Raw genomic sequence first — 18,612 nt, forward strand, 5'->3', positions numbered from 1 at the left:
GGATATACTACAGATGTAGAAGCACTTACATACATGGAAATCTAGAGGTTTTCCTTCTTTGCTCTTGCCCAAACATGAGACAGTTTTACAGCTTAGATTTTTGCTGTTTAAAATTAATAGGTGCAAAGCAGCTGGAAATACAGCTACAGATGGATATGGGTACTTTCCACTGCCTATGCCCTCAGACCTTACTGACATTCCTGAACCGATGATCCAGCAAATTCTAATGACAGAAGGGAGTTACTCAAGAACCACACAGGTCCAGAGAACCTTTTAGGGTATTAACTAACATGCCCAGTAGATTCTTCATGACAAAGCTTAATGGGAAGGCACTGAAAACCTGCTGCATTCACAATTTTTTAAACAATTCTTATTCCTACACCTCTGTAGAGAATGGTTAAAGTTTAATGAAGACATGCTATTTTACAAGACAGAGGAGCCTAAATTTCTGCCACTAAATTTGGCGCACATGGTGGTGAGTCCAAGCATAGTAAGGCAACATTACCAAAATGAGTGCCTCCTAAGCAGAACAGGAGTGGTGATGACAACATCATTAAATGGGATCCCTTGGGATTTAGGATATAATAGGAACATTTCTGCAAGCACAAGAAAATTCAGACCCTTGACTAAGTGCTTACTTATTCTATGTTTCCATGACATTTGAAAACCTAAACAACTGCAGTAAAGACATCATTAAAATACAAGTTCAAGGACTCTATAGTGAAACAGGAACAAAAAACCACAAAACCCCACAAGTTAAGAGATACAGAAATTCACAAAGTTAAGCTTTGCAGCTAAAAACCCCAAAGCTTATTCCTAACTCTGCGCAGTGGGCTTGAATCTAGTTTCCTACTTATGTTTGGTGATAGAGTGGCTGACCACAGACTTTCCTCATATACATTCCTCCTAAGTAACACTGACAGAAAAGATGGAAGGAAGTGTTTTGAAGAATTCAGTGCAGAATATTTTGCAACTGAACTTTTGAACTCTTCTAATTTCAAGCTGCTGTCTGAAACTAAACAGATTCCAAATAAATTTGAAGACATTCAGCAGCTAACAGAAATTGGCAAAAGAGTTTTGAAAATATAAAAGTAGAAGAGACCTCTATGGTCCCTAAGCTATTTGAAATGCCATCTCATGCATTGTTTTCATACCTGGCAAACAATATTTTTCAGTTATTAGTTCTTCCCCATTTACCCCTTTCTTGTAGCATTCGTTCTAAAATCAATGCAAACTGCTTAAACTAGACACCTGGAATGGTTTAAATGGAAGTTACTTTACCAGACTCATTCCTGTTGTCCTTTGAGATTTATGCACTACTTTTTTTACATATATATAATTTTTTTTTTTTTTCCCGGTCAGGAGAAATTTATTTTACCATTTCTTGTGCAACATCATCAGGAGTTTCCTTCTCCAGATCAAAAGTAAACTCAATGGCTCCATTATCTTTGGGTTTTCCTTTCAGTTTCTTAGGATCTTCTACCCAGAGTCTTAAGGCAATAGAGGATTTCCTACCATGGTCTTCTTCTGCAAGTTCCACTCTTACCCCAGTATCTTCAGCAAAAAAGGCATGGCTCAATAAATCTTTAATTTCATATCTGCAATGGATATTAAGAATAAGTCTTAAGCACTTTCAAAGAAGTTTGTGACAAAAAATTACTGTTAAAGGCAAAAACATTTACAGTATGTTTGGTGATCACCTGTAACAAACTTGTGTTCTTAACAAAAGGCATAGTATTTTTAGTGTTACTGAGGACTGATGAAAAAAATGACGTTTCCTATTTCACAAAGTTTCAGCAATATTCATACACCATAAGCATGTACAGAAATGCAGATTATAGCTTTGCTCAACTTTTCTTGAGTATCTGAGCTTAACAAGTACTAAAAAAGAGGTTCCCTCTGGGTAATCAGTTGAGGTCCCTAAAAGCCATGTTTGTGAAAGTTATGAAATACTAAGCAGTAGACACACTATTCTAGGAGAGGCCAGTATAAGATGATTAGGTTTTAAAACCAAAGCTGGAAACGTGGCACAATTTGCTTTCATATCCAGAGGCTAATGAGCCAGTGTGATCTGTTAGAACAGCTTGCGGTGCGTCTCTACCGCATTGCATTCGTGGTCAACCTCCACCACACTTGATGCTCCATGCAAAGCCTCCCAAGTGAGATTTTACTGACAGCTATGCCAGAATGTGCTCAAATACACCCGCTCCCATGCCTACAACGATGCTTTCTGACCTTATTCTTTGAAGATGATAGGTTAAGGACACAATTGGATTTTTTCTATTAACCTGACTTTGTATGGCAGAAAAGCAGGCAATCATTTATATTTGTATTTCCACTCTGCATTGTGTCCTGCACAGAGGGGACCCAGAGGCCAGAACAAAAATCTACAGACAGCTTTGAAACTTCTGTATACACATTATTTAATGCAAAACTTGATTACTTGAAACAAACCTTTCTTCTTTATTTTTGCAAATGCACTCCCCAATTATCTCCTTAATTTCAGGATCAGTAACTTTCTCAAAGCTTGCTGGCTTTATACCCTAAATGGACAGAGAAAAACAACTTAGTTAAAGAATTACATTATATCTCTTAACTAAAGGACATTTTTCCTACATTTTACAGTCAATTCAACCCTTGGAATAACTAATACTTTAAAGCTGTTAGTCTTAATTTAAAAATGAATTGAATAAGCACACTAGTTTGTACATGAACTCAGCCATACACAGAACAAATCTCCCCATTTCTTTACTAACCTTTGCAAACCTTATTTTTATATCCTGTGGACTCTGAAGTCAATATTCAAGAAAGAGTCAATTTAAAATTTTCAAAATAGTTCTTTTCTGAAATTAGTCCTTTTATGTTTTTTGCCTTAACTCTCAAGATGCTGAATGAATAAAGACAAATAATCGAGTTTTTCTTCAGATAGCCAGTTTCAAGAATAAGTCAAAATACCTTGGAGGACCCACAGCAACAGTCTATATTCCTGTTTCCCACAAATCTTTTGCTTTTCTATGTCTCCACTCTCCAACTCCCTCTCACCTCCACCCAAAAAAAAAAAAAACCACCCCATCCAAAAACCAACCCCAAAACCAAGCAGGGGAGCAGAAGAACATGCCCAACAGCTCTGTGTTGCTCTTGCATTTCCTCAGCACATTGTTAGAATCTTACTGGGAATGAGTGGCAGAGCAGAGGTAACCTATATATCAAGTTAAATTTCTGTCAAATGTTAGTATTTTGGCTGGGAATGGTATTCAATTCTAGTTTTGGAAGAGTTACCTATGAGAGCATGTCCTTTCAAGGAAAAAACCCAACCACTCATTGCAGAAGAGACCCCACAGCTCCACACAGGGAGCTCCGGCTCCGCAGAGGCGCAACAGGAGACATCTGCGTTTCTTTCAGGTTAGGTGGGGTTGCTTTAAGAGGGTGGAAGGATTTAGAAGAAATGCACACATGCTTCTAAGGCAGTCATAGGTCTTCTCTCCCTACTTTTTAACATTTCAAGACCAAGACCTTAACTCAGCGTGATCCTTCTCAGGGTATATAGCCCCTAAATTAAAATAACATATATCTTACCAACATAGAGACCGTAGAAGCAGCAGTACGCAAGTTCTCAGGCTAAATAACATATTCTGTCATCCTTCTGTACACGTAATCAAAATATACTACAAAATAGTTACTGGTAACACCAGGGCGCTTAACACACACGTGCAGCGGTGCAGTTTCAAAGCCCAGGCTGACAACTCCTCCTGACGCCAGGCTGCAGGCAGCGGGAAGGGCTGCTCCGTTAGGAACGGCCGTCATCTCCAGCAGGGCCACCAGACTGCTCTCCTTGTCGAACGACGCAGGAGTAACTAACATCTGTACCCAGCATCTGTAACAGCGGCAACTCATTCCCATTCAGTTCAACAGAAGATTTCCCGTGAATACTTTTCATGTATATATTCAGGTACAGATGACAGGGATGTCAACACAAAAAGTTATCCTTTTTATTTGTGATGATCAGCTTACATCACAAAAAAATTGATTCCATTTTAAAAAAACGCGTAACATCTCTAACTACTAAAACGAGATGTATGTGGATGAAAATTTGCCAAAATTAATTCAGGAACAGATTCTGCAATTAGACCCTATTACTTAAGGACACAAGTATTTCCAATTAAGTCAGTAAGTGGAATAAAAAGGAAACATGACTTCCTTTATCTAAAAAACCAGAATCTGATTACGCATATAACTGAATGGGATTTGGACATTTAACTCCATTCAAACCCTTTTAAAGTTTCACCCTGAAAGAACAGTATATAATGGATGATGCAGTGTCAGACAAGGAGGCCTGAAGTCCTACAGAATGGGCATTTGATTCACCCAATGCTGCCTTGGATATAATAAAGTGTATTGCAGAAAATGTCTGCAAGTACTTCACTGGATTTGGTCTTGAATAAATTTTAGGGGTGAATTTCAATGAAGGCTGGCATCTCTCAGAATTTCGGAATACTGCAGCATCAGATTATACTTTTAGCTTTTTATTAATGTTCTGTTGCCATTCAACCCTCAGATTCAACTTGAAACTTGGATTTATTTATGTCAGGTCAAGCATTCTCTTTCTCCTGTAAAACTTGAGAGTCAAATATGTAATTGATAAATTCTGAAAAAAAACCCCATACTCATGGAATAGTCCTACAAAGACTCAGCTTTCCAGTTTTGCCTAGGAGAAGAACTGTTGAGATCCAAAAAGAATCATTCTTGTAGGAACGAAACAAAAATAATCCATACACGTGGCTGGCTGGCTGTGACCCACTAAAAAGAATTAGGTTTGCTTAAGCAAATAAATCTTATGAGATGAGCATTCAAATTTTGTGTATTAGAAAAATGTGTCAACGTGATAAGGAGTATTTAGCCTACCAAAGCCCAGGCTTGCTTAAAACAACAAAAAGCACATTGCAGCATGTCAAGTGTTTTGTAAGAGAGCTCCAATATCTGAATTAGAAATGAAAGAAAACAAAGTACCACCAAAAGACGTTTTCAGCATGAATCCTCTACAAGATCCTAAAGCTACAGGAGCCTACTGTGTTCCCAGATGGGGAGGAGTTTGAAGGAATCTTCAGTAATTCACAATGGAAAGCAATAGGACAAATCTCTACATTTTCAAACATTCCAGTTTTCTATAGGAAACCACTGATTTCCATCTTAGTGACACTTATGAGGAAGAAAGCATAAAGACCATCATCTGCTATGGCTTAATATTTACTGAAAAATATCCCTCAAATGTGCATCAGTATCAATTTAACTGGGCAAAATCCAGAACACACCCCTCACCCCTCCCCACCCCCTGCAAAAAAAAAAATCAAAAAACAAAAAAAACAAAAAAAAACCCAAAAACACCACACACACCAAAAAAAAAAAAACAAACCAAAAACCAAAGCAGCAGTAGAAGCAACTTTCACCATACTACCTGAAGAGCTTTCAACTACCTAGTGGAATACATTGCTCACGTATCTACGCACTCAAGGGAATCTGCCAATTGTTTTTTATAATAGCAGAGCGCTTCATGGGCATCTTAACACAAACTGAACATGAGACACAAATAGCATAAGGCATATCACAGTACCTCTCAATTTAATTTTCTTTTCCCGAATTCACGAACAATCTTCAGTTACATGGTTCAACCTGAACTCTGACATGACTGGGATGGAACAGGGCAGGACATGTTGGGCATCTAGAAATTAGGTTTGCCTGAAAATGGTTCATTTGACAGATCCCTGATGACTGACCCTGATTTTTTGACCTTACAAATTGCTTCCAAAAAAAAAAACCAAAACCCAAAATCAATGCATAACTCCTCCAAACACCATTTTACTTTCAACATCTTTCGAAGGAACACTGACTCTTCTTTGAAGATCTATTGTATTAATCTACTGAACAGCTAAGCTATGAACAGATGGCTAAAATAAACAAGGACAAAGTATACACAGTGAAGTACTGAGCAGAACTGCTTTGCCAAAGTGTTTTCTCAATGCTTATATGGTATAGTATGCTTCCGCTCCTTACTCTTCATTAAAATCTCCAAGGCCATCTCATTGTAGTGCTGCAAACCCTCCCTACAGCGCTGTGCCCTGATGCTTACAAGCCTCCTGACAATGAAGGGGGTTTATGCAAAACACAGGTTTCTATTTGCAATCAAAGGACTCATCTCATTCATTTATACAAGCGCCATCTGTTTTTCCTGAGCATTCCCAAGGAAACACAGCACCAAAATTCAAAGTATATTAGCTAAGGAGTTATCCATAGCAGTCTGAAAATTGTACGTCCTACAAACAAAAGTAAATTCAACACCACTGCATCTGAAATGCAGGGCTAACTTGTTGACATAAGGTGCATAAGGATGTTTTCATACAAATTCTTTAAATGCTAAAAAAATAAAATAATCTAAGAGCAAACTGAGAGAAGATCAAATAACATCCCTTTTGAGAATCTCTCTGTCTCAAACAGGATAACTGTCTTTGAATCCCTCACCACTCCTTAGTCTCCCCACCTTCTTTCTGAAGAGATTAGATTTGAAATATATTGCACTCCAGTATATTTGAGTCTAGTCAGGCACATATAGGACATTACAATTTCAACCTCCACATTGGGGGCAAAAACACGAAGCGTGTTTTTCAGGGGTCTAAAAATAGCCGCTCGTCTTTTTTCCATCAGCAGAACATACTTCAGAAAGAGTAACACATGATGCTTTATAAGATGCACAGCGTATGCCAGACAAGTCAACATTAAGTCTGACCCATTTCAGACAGTAATATTGCTAAAGACTTTCCTTTCACCCAGGAGGTGCCCTCCTAGTCTAGGCATAGTCTACTTTGGACTAAAACTCCACCTCCTACCTGAAAGTAGTCTCTGGACTCATAGTTCCTAGAAAAGGAAAAAACCTTCCAGAAAAGTTGAAACCATGTTTCCAACTCAAATTCCACCCTACCACACACTCTCTGAAGTCAACGAAGTGAATGTAGTGTTCTCAGCTTTGTCAGGATGTTGTTCCACAACATTCAGCAGCGAGATCACTGTGTGCAGTTTTAAACTCATCTCTATTTCACTCCAAAATGGTACTCAATCCTAATGCTAGAGCACATTATCTGCAAATCTAAGAAGATATCTGGAACACAAAGAAAGTCAATGCAATGACGTTCCTAACGTTATTTGTCTGTTGTTGCTGTGCTACAGCTACAGAATTTATTCCATCTGTAAAAGCAATATAGAATATACCCTGCGAATGCCAAGAAAACATTCAATACATTTATGAAAAAGAAACAATATGAAAACCAAAGCCTATAAATGTGTGGGTTGTTTTAAAGCACAGGTTTGTGCTGCTAAACCCAACGAGGTTGCTGTGAACCCCTGGCAGGTACAGCTGGTCTGCTGGGCATTCTCCAGTGCAGTAGGAAAACATTGGACTGGAGTTGCATGGGAAGGTCACAGACTGATGTTTCATCACTGAATATGCCTATTGTCTGCATCAAAATCACTTGGCAGAATGATTAAACACAAAAAAATCTGACTAAGAAAAACCATCAAGTTACGCATGAAAAATGAGATTATGGCATCAGGATGAAGGTCACTGCAAATATGCTGACCAGGAAGTCACTTCAAAGTTAGCTACAGTGAATGTGGTTGGGACCTGTTGCTTGAAAAATATGCATTTTCTATTTCTGTTACATATCCACTTTTTTTTATGTTTACACTCCAGAATTCAGGCTGAAAGGGCAGAGAGGTGACAAGTCGTAACAAGCATGTCTAATCTGGCAAAGAAATGAGCTCCCCTGTACATCTGGGAAATGGCTTAGGAAATTACTGCCACTTTATCCATATATATGCATACAGTTGCACATATGTAAAAAGAAAAGTGGAAAACTAAAGCAGCAATTAATCCATGAGAATATGGTCAGGTAGAATAAAAGGTCACTGAAAAAATAAGTATAATAATCTTACACTACAGACACGCATAATGCGTAATGCCTTAACACAAAATAGTCATGTCTCAAAGGCAACGTTTCTGTTTTCTATACCAATAAAGACTACCAACGCCCCTGACTGAACAGCTATGACTTCAGATGTATCTTACATCCTATGAGCAGGCAAGAGTTTGACAGTGTTAGGACACAGTAGAAACAATGGAAGGAGATGTTATAATGGCAAACCAAAGTAACCCACTCCCTGTGCCAGACAGCGGAGGGAATGTGCGCCCCAGTGTAACCCGAAGTAAGGTTAGAGGCCATCTAAAGAATAAGGTGGTTGTTGTACCTTCACTAGAAGGCAAATCCAACCCCGTTAGATGCTAGTAGCACCTCCAGTGGTTGTCACCACAATGCTGAGCCCAAGGCAGAACAAGTCAGTTACTTTATATTTTCTTAAATAGAAGCATCAGGAAACTAGACCGCAGTCGCATTTTTACATTACATTGACCCTCAATTTAAAATACTAAAAATAGTGTTTACATTTCTGGTGAAAAAAACCCACAGTATTTCATCAAAAATTAAATTTCTCACTGTCAAGCTGAAAAACACAACAGCGTTCAGGAGCGCTGCACCATTGATCCCCTCCAGCCAAGAAGGTCAGGGCCACCTTCTGCTCTAGTGAGAACCACCTCAGCTCATCCTGGGAAGAAAACGGTGTAATTCAGCCTCTTGTCTTTAGTTTGCACTCCATTTCTAATACTATATTTCAGTCTAGCAAAATCCAACACTAGCAATAGCTGCTGCATGACTAACCCTAACTCTTCATGAAAAGTGATTTTAAAGCTTTTTCGTAAGTCATTACTGCCCCACCTAAGGGGGCAGAGCCCACTGCCTGGTGGTGGCTCAGGACAAGGCGGAGGGACCCCACACCCTCAATGCAGCTCACAGCATGCGACAGGGCTTCTTCCCTCTCCGCAGGGAGCGAGTTAGCCCCTTCCTTGGAACAACAGTAATGCCGATTTTTCTATTTAAGGAATCACAGTGCCTTTTGCCCAGTGCTACTGCCCAGAGTTCAGCCCAAAAATGCCGTAGAGACAGCCTCCATGTCTGCACCTGATGCTTTCTGCCTCAGTCTTCCCTGCTAGATAGCTCCATTTCAAAAATACCCCTTAGAAGCAATAAAGGGACCTTCCCACAGCTTTTCCATCATTACTTGTTCTTCACGATAAGCATTATTTTCCATCTCTCTAAAGTTGCCAGTACAAGACCAGTTTTAAAAAGCTATAATAATTTACCATATAATTCTCAGATATGTACAGGTTATTGCCACAGAAAAAGTCAGTTGGCTCCGGCTTTCATCAGTGCTTTAAAAAAATGTCTACTTAAGTCTGCAAATTGAAATATAACATCTAATTAGGAATCCTCTGATTAATCATTATTCTTTGCCATCTTAGCTATTGCTTTGATAAATGAGGCTTAGGAGTCTTCCGAATTCTTAATTACCAATACTCCAGATGGCTAGAGTTGTACACAGAGCTTCTCTGGGTACGCAGAGCAATGGAAGACATCTTTATTATCTGTGGCTCTAAATGCATACACACAGAGCCAGGTCTCCTTAATGTTAGCCGTGACAGCAGCTCCACAAACAAATTGGGCACGCTGCTCGTGCAACGCCCGTCCAATGCAGCCGGTAACATGCCCTACACTTCCCATGAAAGCCATTCAGCATCTAGGGTTACAAAAGCTAAAGGGCACCCAGTATCACATTTAGCAGATGAGGCCCCAGAGCCTAAAATTACAGGACCCCTGATGTCACCATGTGAGGCTCTAGAGCCGAAGGAGATGTCTCCTAAGCTACCTACAGAGACAGCACTTAGCACACATCCAACTTAAACGAAGCCAACAAGCCATTGTGCCAAACAAAACAAAGTTTCCCTTGTAGGGGAGGAGTGAGTGGAATAACAATGTGATAAAGCACCATGAAATAATCACGTGGAACAAGCAGCCATCCTCATAAGGATTCAGGCAAGCAACTCCTCTGAGACAAACGTATTCCACTTCTTGGAGAAGACGTAGCATATGTTTCCAGCCAGTCCATGGTGCAGAGCACAATGGCTTGGAGTCAGTAAACCAGCAGACCCATCTCTGCACACACGCCCTTCCCTACAGCGCCGTGCGGAGCTGCTCCAGCCATAGCGATGAAGCTAACTGCACTGCTGAGCAGTTTCTGATGCCTTTTTGTTGTGTTGGGGTCTTTTTTACTTTTTATTTTTCAATTATTTCTGAGTAGGTACAGGTTGAAACCAACGCTCTAAGAAGAGTGAAACTACCAGAAATCAGGGTTGCAGTCGATTGGAAAGATTCAGCTTTACGAAACTACAAGTGTCAGCTTGCAACGGTTTACACAAAAATGAGATAAAGCTGCTTCCCCTCTTCAGATGTGTCCTCCTGCTTTCAGGAAGTCATGGCATCTCTCTCATTTCCAGCAGGGACATTCTCCTGTGTCTTGCGATACTGACTTCAACTTTTACACACAGACTCCCGAATCATTCACATCCTCCCTCTCGCACCAGGTTAGCATCACCACAGCTGGGTAGCACAGCAATCTACAAGAGCACCAACTTCGCGGCCTCCTGGTCTTCAGTGGTGGGAAAAAACAGATATTGAACAATACAAACCACACCTGTAAAAGTTAAAATGCACGTAAACCCATCATCTGGCACATAGGAGTGTTTGGGTGTCTGGTGAAACCATCTCTGTGTGAGAGATTAGCATACAGCAAATCAGAAGGTACAACTCTGACCTTGAGCAGTGTTTGCTGACTGCAGGATTGCACAAAACCGTATTTCTACAGGCCCAATTCACTAAACTTCCTGGAGGAGGCAAGTGGTCTCACGTACCTTTCAAAAATCAGCCATTTATTACTAAGATTCATTTGGGAAGATTTTTGCTCAAAACAAGCAGCTGGATAAGAGGAATACAAGTAATTTTTGGACCACAATTTTGAAGACTTGAGAGATGGATCCACTCAATAGATCAACCACATAAGCCTAACTACTCTACCTTACAGGTCAAAGAAACAAAAGCAACCTTATCTGTAGCTAATTTTTGCAAATTTTGTTACAGCTTTCCTCAGAGGATTACCCTCTTCAAATCCCAAGTGTGCAGACTGCATCTTTTGATGATGCACAAGGGCCAAACCACCCAGCTTGCCATCGTCTTTGGAAGCAACCAGATGGAAAGAAGTACCTGGGAAAATCTTTGACAAACCTATCCTGAAAAAAACCTCCTGTAACTCTTTGTTTCACTTAAAGTAGAACAGAATATAACCACAGCTGCCAAAGACTTTCGCAAGTCTCATTTCTCTGCAATCAGTCATTTGCAATCCGATAGCATCTTACAGACTCAGAAATTTTTTCAGGCATTCACAATACAGCTCTTGTAGACAAATATATTTATCATCTGGGGTTGAGAGTGCTGGAGAGAGTATTTTACTTAGTGTAGAGACTATTTTAGATTGGCTTCTCCTCCAATTTAACCTCACCTGAAAATGCAGCAAACCCATCTCCATGGCTCCTGTTTGGGCATTACCAGACCTTGCAGAGCTCCAAAGTGCAGATATAAAACTCCTCTGGCTGACTCCAAAACATTGCTATCTTTTCCCTTTTATATCTTCAGATAATTTGTTACACATAAAAACAGAGAGAATCTGTGCTGAAAATCTGAATCAAACATCCCCCACCATATAAATAAGTGTTTAGGCTGCAATCGAAAAGTTAGTCCTTTTAGTTTTGTGGGAAATGTGATCAAGTCTGAGGAGTTCCCATTTAGGAGGCAAAACTAGAGCAAAGATCTTTCCCTGCTCATTCTTCCCAAGTTTTATGTATTTTTGGCTGATGGAGACAAAATCAGCGACAAAGATTACTGAAAATATTTTATGCAGCTGCAGTACAAACACAATCCAACTGTGGAATTGCAACTTTACAAATAAACCTGCAACAGGTTTGTGTAACCCAGAGCTAAGATACCTCAATTTCTACAGCCCACGACACATTTGACAGTACTGACACCTCATCAAAATACATTTTTAAGCCTTCAAATTACAAAATCCCAGTACAAATTAAGGACATTTACTCACACAGGTTACTTTCCGGTAAATTTGAGCAGCATTCTGGCATTCTGAGTAAGGGTATTCTGAGGTAGCCATTTCCAACATGCACATTCCAAAAGCATAGACATCCACAGATTCATCGTAGTGTTCCTCATACATCTCTGGGGCCATAAATTCTGGTGTACCTGCACAGACACACACAAAAAGAATGTAAATTTTTTTATAAAGTCTGAACAGCTTTAACCACAACCTTTTTCACCTCTAAGAAGTGTGTCCATTATAGCTGCATAAGGGAGCATGCAAGATTATTTCATAAGAGGGAAGTAGCTAGAATAAGCTCAAGCATCCTCCAGGGAAGAAACCCAAAGTCAACACACACAGTAACATACCCATGGCTCGCTGGTATAATACAAGGGGGGAGAGAAAAAAAAAGTATCAAGATTTCAAAAACTTAACAAAAGCATGAGATATGGCACATTGCCTGACCATACTGGAAGTCGTGAAATTATTTCTTTTTCTGGGTGAAGAGAGGGATGTGTCAGGCTTGTGGAGGTGAAAAGGAGGGAAGAAACAAGAACCTTCACTCTTGTTTTTATCAATGCAAATTTGCATTTTTTTTTTTCCTCCGAAGATACATAGCAACCACGCGGCAGACAGACAGCACTTTGAAAGCAAGTGGTATCACAAATCACCTACAAAGTCACGCACAAAACATTAAACATAATTCTGTCACTGGTTTAGTGAGACAACTCAGTGAGGCTACTCACAGAATAAGGTCCTACTCAGCAGGGATTAGGGTGTCAGAAATCTGATGCAACTGGATAAACATTAAGTGAAGCACTGTACTTACTGCTTCATAATGGGAAGTTGCAGCTGTATGACAAGTGAAGACTTACAATGCCTGCCGCATTTGCACAGCAAATTACTCTGAAAAGCGTGGTCTTATGAAGCAAAAGGGAAAAAAATTAACACTTAGGTAATTTATTCCAGGAACTGTATCTCGTCACGTAATTTATGCTTAGAAGTCAAGACTAATGTATTCTGGTTTTATGTTTAGAAAAGGTGAAGGAAGAGAGATCAATGCAATCGTTGTGTGCCGGAGAGGACCAGCAAGCTGTGAGCATCGGGATGCCAAAAGGAGCACGAGAGGTCTCTGACCGTGTGAAGGACCCTGGGCAAACTCTGCCCAACCAGCCCAGCAGCAGCCACCTCAGCACCCAAACTGGCCCCCGGACCCCCGTGAGCCCCTTTTTTGTTACAACACCTCTACACCAGTGAAGACACAGCTGTAATTAAAGTAGCAGATACCAGGAAAAAATAGTTCATGAGTGTGTTTGGGCACCTGACATAAGCTTTTTTTTAAAAAATGGCAACATAAACACCTCAAAATCGGCATCTGTCAGTAAAAACTCTGCTTTTGCCCATTTCCTGAAGCAGACTTGGCCTAACTCACTAAGCAAGCCTCAGCACAAGCATTTCTGTAAAATTCACTTTGCAATATTCAAAATCGGTCTCTCTGCTCGTTTATGGCCCTTCCACCTCAAAGACACTCATTCCTTCAGCCTCTGTAAATCAGCTGGACCCGCGTTGTGAAAGCTTAACTTAGTGCCTGCTCTTCGGATTTTTTCCCCTGCTGTCACACAGGTGGTGGCTGCTCCTCTGAAAGGGTTAACAGCTGCCACAGAGAATGGTTTTTGGAGCTGCTACCTTGTTTTAGAAGGAACAAGACTCAGAGGCAGGAGTGAATCTCATGACTTATGGAGCATTTAAAGCAAATCTGAAAAGTGATAACGATAGTCTAAGCAGCAAATGACATTCTTGACACCATTCCAAAAGAGCATAAAAATGACATTTTCCCCCCATCCCTTGGAGGCGGGGAGGAACACATACGAGTACTCTTAAACAAAACAGACCACCTAGCCGTAAAGCCACTCAGCATCTACTCAACTCCTCCTGGCAAAAGGAGTTTTGCCCTGGCGCAGCTCCCTGCAGAGATACACTGCAAGGTCAGACGAGCATCAGCGATGGCATGATCACAGCAAGGGGAAAAATTGGACCTCAGCCATGCTGACTTCATTCTGTTCAGACTGATGTAAAATTGCAGCTACTAATATTCCTTTAAAGCTACTACATCTACGGAGGGGGCAGAATTACTCATCTCAACAGTGTTTCCAAGCCCTCCTAATTCTTTCCTTGGAGCAGCGCTACTCATGAAAAAGATAAGCTTGGTTATATCGCCAAAATGCATGCAGACACCCTGCCAGCAACCTGCAGCCCCTTCCAGGACAGAATTTCTTTTAGACATGAACATGCTTTGACGGTGTTGTGGTAACAACTGATTTTATAAAAACTTGTATTGGTATTACTGATAGTATTCCCAGTATTGGTATTCCCATTATGTCCCATGGACAATCGCTATACTGAAAAAAAATTATGTGAAGAAATACTGACCCTCAACAGAAAAAAACCCCCACCAATTATTAGAAGTTAAAAGCTAGAGGAACTTAACAGATGTAAACCAACATGATTTTTACTAAAATCAACAAGATAAGCAGCCCTACAGTAGCCAAACACATATCCAAAACTTCTATAATTTTGACTTCAATGATACTGGGCATTAAAGTCAATACTTTTGTACAAATAACTGTAAAGAACTACAATCTCTGAAAATTTGAAATGCTAAAATAATCATTTAAGCAACTGCTGCTTGAAAGATAGGCTGTTATTTTCATATATAGTAAGGGAACAGTGGTTGTCACTATCAGTTTGCTTATTCTAATTACCTAGAATCTAATTTCCATTTATATTGTAAGCTGAAATACGACTATGTGCATGATAACTTCCCTCACTTTCAGCATCATTTCTCAGGAATTTGCAGCATCCTAGAACCACCACCTAGAGATCTGGACAAGGGAGATTTGCTATAGAAGCCTGGGTAAAAAACACAAAGTGTTTCAGAATCCAGGAAAACATTACATTTACACAGAAAACATTAAAACTTTTGCAAGGAAACGACATCCTTTGACAGGCATTCAGAAAACGTCCTCTCAGTTCAAGCAAACCCAAGTTCTCACACGGGCACTACCTAAGGGCATCAGCTATTGCATATCCTAGTGGAAACTTCTTTTAATTTCGTACCTACTGATTTTTAATAAATTGCAGGTGTTGTTTCAGCAGAACACTGCCAGGACAGCAGGGACAAGCTCTGCATTTGCCTGCAGAAGCAGCCCGTTTTGCTGATGCCCCAGTAAACGGCGATGGGGTGCTCCAGCCAGACCAGCTCCCCACGACCTCTCTGCAAAGGAGAGAAGCCCGGCTTCACAGGGCACCACCGCCTCTCCCTTCAGCAAAAGTAGCCCTCCCTAGCCCGGCATCACTGGAAGCAGAAGGCTTTTCCAGGCTTTGGCAGCACTCCAGTGTTAGGGGGACAGCAGGGCATCCTTTCTCTGCCCTCTTCCTCCTCTTCTCCCCCCCCCCAGCAGGCACTGAGCCAGTTCTCAGGAGGATGATGCACACAAGCTGCTGAGAACCCTTCCTGCTCCATTTGAAGGAGAGAGGAGAAGGATTTGTAATATTTTAACTAAAAAAATCCCCAAACAAAAAGTGTTTTACCATTGGGATACAGAAGGAGGAAGTCATGATACCATTTCCTACCGATTGGGATTTTTATAGCAGTATAAAGGGAACAGTCACAAACCCACTTTAATCTCTATTACCAGCCTACAAATGAAAAAAAACACTAATGCAAAATGTGAAAGAAAGATATTCAAGAGACAACCACCGCACCAACAGAAGGAAGCCAAGGAGAACAGGAGGATTACCTATTACACTTTTGGCAAATGAAGCTCTCTTGAGGGTTGCCAGACCCAAGTCTCCTATTTTCACAGATCCAGTTGGTCCAGTAATAAAAATATTGTCACATTTTAAGTCTCTGTGAATTATTGGTGGAGTTCTTGTGTGCAAGAAAAGAAGACCCTTCAGGATTTGCCGGCACCAACTACGCAGGACTTTTGGTTTCATCACTTTAAATCTCTTCAGATACCTACAGCACAAAACACACACAGAAGTGGTTATGAAGAAAATGAAGCATTATTAGAGATTGTAGGGGCTTTAACAGCTGAAACTCCATTCTGGAAAAAAGACCCTTATTAGATGCCATAATAGCAGCTCAGAAATACCACAAAAATTGAAAGAAATTGATCTTTTCGAAGGACGAATTAGAACATTCATTATTAGGGAAGAAGATAATAAGCATTTTTGGTGCTAATACAACAAAATATTTGCAAGTCTAATAGTACAGCAATCCATCGCATGCAAAGAACAGTTTTAGAATATGTTTTCATATATTCAAATCAGAAGAATACTGAAATTTAATTCTAACCACAAGATTTTGACCTCTGTACCACAGACCTGCATTTTTTCCATTTATCTAAAACACCAATTGGGAGGGAGGGTGCATTTTGGAAAAATGTAAAACCTGCTAACGCACCGGTAGAGTAGCGCACTGGGTATAGGCAGCAATGAGTACCGCTCCCATTGGGACTGAAAATCTGTTCCAGAATTGATGCCAAGTGTTTTATATCAACCTGAACAAGACTGTCAGTACCAAAAGCTATTAATTAGTATTGTTCAGCAGATAACCTAGAGCACCTTCTGCTTCAAAAAGAGATCCTACCCTTCCAGTGTTATTCTATCCGAGTTTTCTAACAAAACATGCAAATAGAAGCACAAAAGCAATTACAAAAACGCACCCTGACAAATTAAAACGTCACAGGCAGGAGCTGAAACACCCCAGAGAGCTGCTTCTAGTTGCATAACTGAAAGAGGAGAGCAGGGAGAGATGGAGGCCGAAATTCTTCCTGTCAAATCAACGCAGTTCAAATGCAGGGACAGATGACAGACACCAGAGAACAGCTCCATTTTTTTCTTTTATCTGGAGGTGTCTTTTTTCAGAATATGAAACTAGGATTTTTCTAAAAATTTCCACCGCTATTCTTAGCCTCCTCACCAGGAGCGCCGTACTTACGTCTTTAGTGTTCCAGAGGTCATCAATTCGGTAACCAGCACGATGCATCTTTTGCCTTTTACACAGGATTCCCAGAAGTCGTAAAATCTCACAATGTTTGGATGCTGTAGACCTTTCAACATCTCTGCTTCCTCTTTAAATCTCTGCCTCTCTACTTTAGTGAGTTTTCTGTCCTATAATCCAAAATAAGACATTATTAGTAATGAACAGACAAAAATAAAGGCACTGCATTTCTAGTGTGTTCAGGATACTTAGATTTGTTTTATGCTTGTATCAAGAGCAATTATAAAATCTTTTACGTAAGAGATGAGCAGAGCGTATGAACTAGGGCACTCACCTTAAATCCGGCGTCAAGCCCGGTTACGCTATGCTACTCGACAGCATTAATATTTCAGGCGACGTAAATGCACCCGTGGCTTGATGGATCACCACACAGCTATTTACTCCACGGTTTGCTTTGGTGCAGAGTGTTTTCTGGGAGGTTAACACACACAGGACTTCACATCCAGGTAGGAAGGCCGTCACAGCTAAGGTACCACTGCCTTTCACAGCCATGACCACCATGTAACCCCATGACCCCCAGTAACCGCACTGGGCTGCACCGCCTTCCCGTTGCTCTAGGGACAAACTAAAACAATAGCCCCCTCCAAAAAAAGACCCCAAACACACAAATTTTTCTGTTTGCCGTTCTGCCTAATTTCACAGACTTAAGACTGGCAACGCTTATTCTTTTAGGTAGGAACGTGAGGAACGTCACGTTCCACTGCTCCGGTTTCCCTGGAGGAGCTCAGGGGCACTTGCCGTAACCTCGGGGCTGAGGTGACCCCGCAAGGAGAGGGCAGGGCCCGTCCCCGGCTCCCGCAGGTCAGCGGAAGCCCACCGAGCGGCCTGGCTCTCACCAGCGACGTGGAAGTCCCCCAGCAGCTCGGACGCACCCTCCAGCCCAGTTAGACGGGCAAGAGAGCAAGACGGGTGTTTCGCCAAAACCAGTTGCCATCTGGTTTGTCTCTCCCGGACGGCTGATCGGGCTGGGAGCACTCTGCCGCCCTAGAAATGAAGCTTTTTCGCTCTTCACAAGGCACAGTTGTGTAACTGTTCTCACAAAGGCTCACGAATCACTAAGATTAATTAGCTCGTATTTTAACCTCAGCTATTTTCCTTTTCTGGGTTGACTTAGTCTTGTTTCTAAGAGCATATACTTAGTGAACGAAAATGGCACCCAGCCTATTTGCAGCCAAGATGCAGAGAGGCCCGCTGCCATTTTGATAGCCCGCCCTCACCTGCGATCACAAAGGCCTGACAGGGGAACGAGGATTTCCGTGGCTACGAGCAGGTCAGCTTTACACAGAGCCTCCACGAGAGGAAAACCCAGGTTGACACGGTGATGCTTTAGCTCTTCTTGGAAGGCAGAAAACCCGCTTCCCCAGCGGCGCGCGTGCGCGGGGAGAGCGCTTCCATTCTACACCGCTGCTGCTGCGGAGGTGCGCGGCTTTCCTTCTGTTCCTTGGAGCAGCATCAGCGCTAAGGCC

The 18,612-nt window shown here is 41.2% G+C and overlaps 1 protein-coding gene across 1 annotated transcript in view; it reads right to left on the reverse strand.

Moving 5' to 3' along the window:
• Positions 1-18,130, reverse strand: part of WNK2 (WNK lysine deficient protein kinase 2) — a gene marked incomplete at its 5' end in the record, with an annotated part of 58,434 nt that extends 40,304 nt beyond the window's left edge. Inside the window, 6 exons of the mRNA XM_010295273.1 lie at positions 1,379-1,598; positions 2,455-2,543; positions 12,085-12,242; positions 15,879-16,099; positions 17,084-17,256; positions 17,885-18,130. Coding sequence (XP_010293575.1) covers positions 1,379-1,598; positions 2,455-2,543; positions 12,085-12,242; positions 15,879-16,099; positions 17,084-17,256; positions 17,885-18,130 — 1,107 coding nt within the window. The remainder of the gene's footprint in view (positions 1-1,378; positions 1,599-2,454; positions 2,544-12,084; positions 12,243-15,878; positions 16,100-17,083; positions 17,257-17,884) is intronic.
• Between the last annotated feature and the right edge of the window lie 482 nt (positions 18,131-18,612).

The sequence above is a fragment of the Phaethon lepturus genome, unplaced genomic scaffold, assembly GCF_000687285.1.
Source record: "Phaethon lepturus isolate BGI_N335 unplaced genomic scaffold, ASM68728v1 scaffold17819, whole genome shotgun sequence".
NCBI classification, from domain to species: domain Eukaryota; kingdom Metazoa; phylum Chordata; class Aves; order Phaethontiformes; family Phaethontidae; genus Phaethon; species Phaethon lepturus.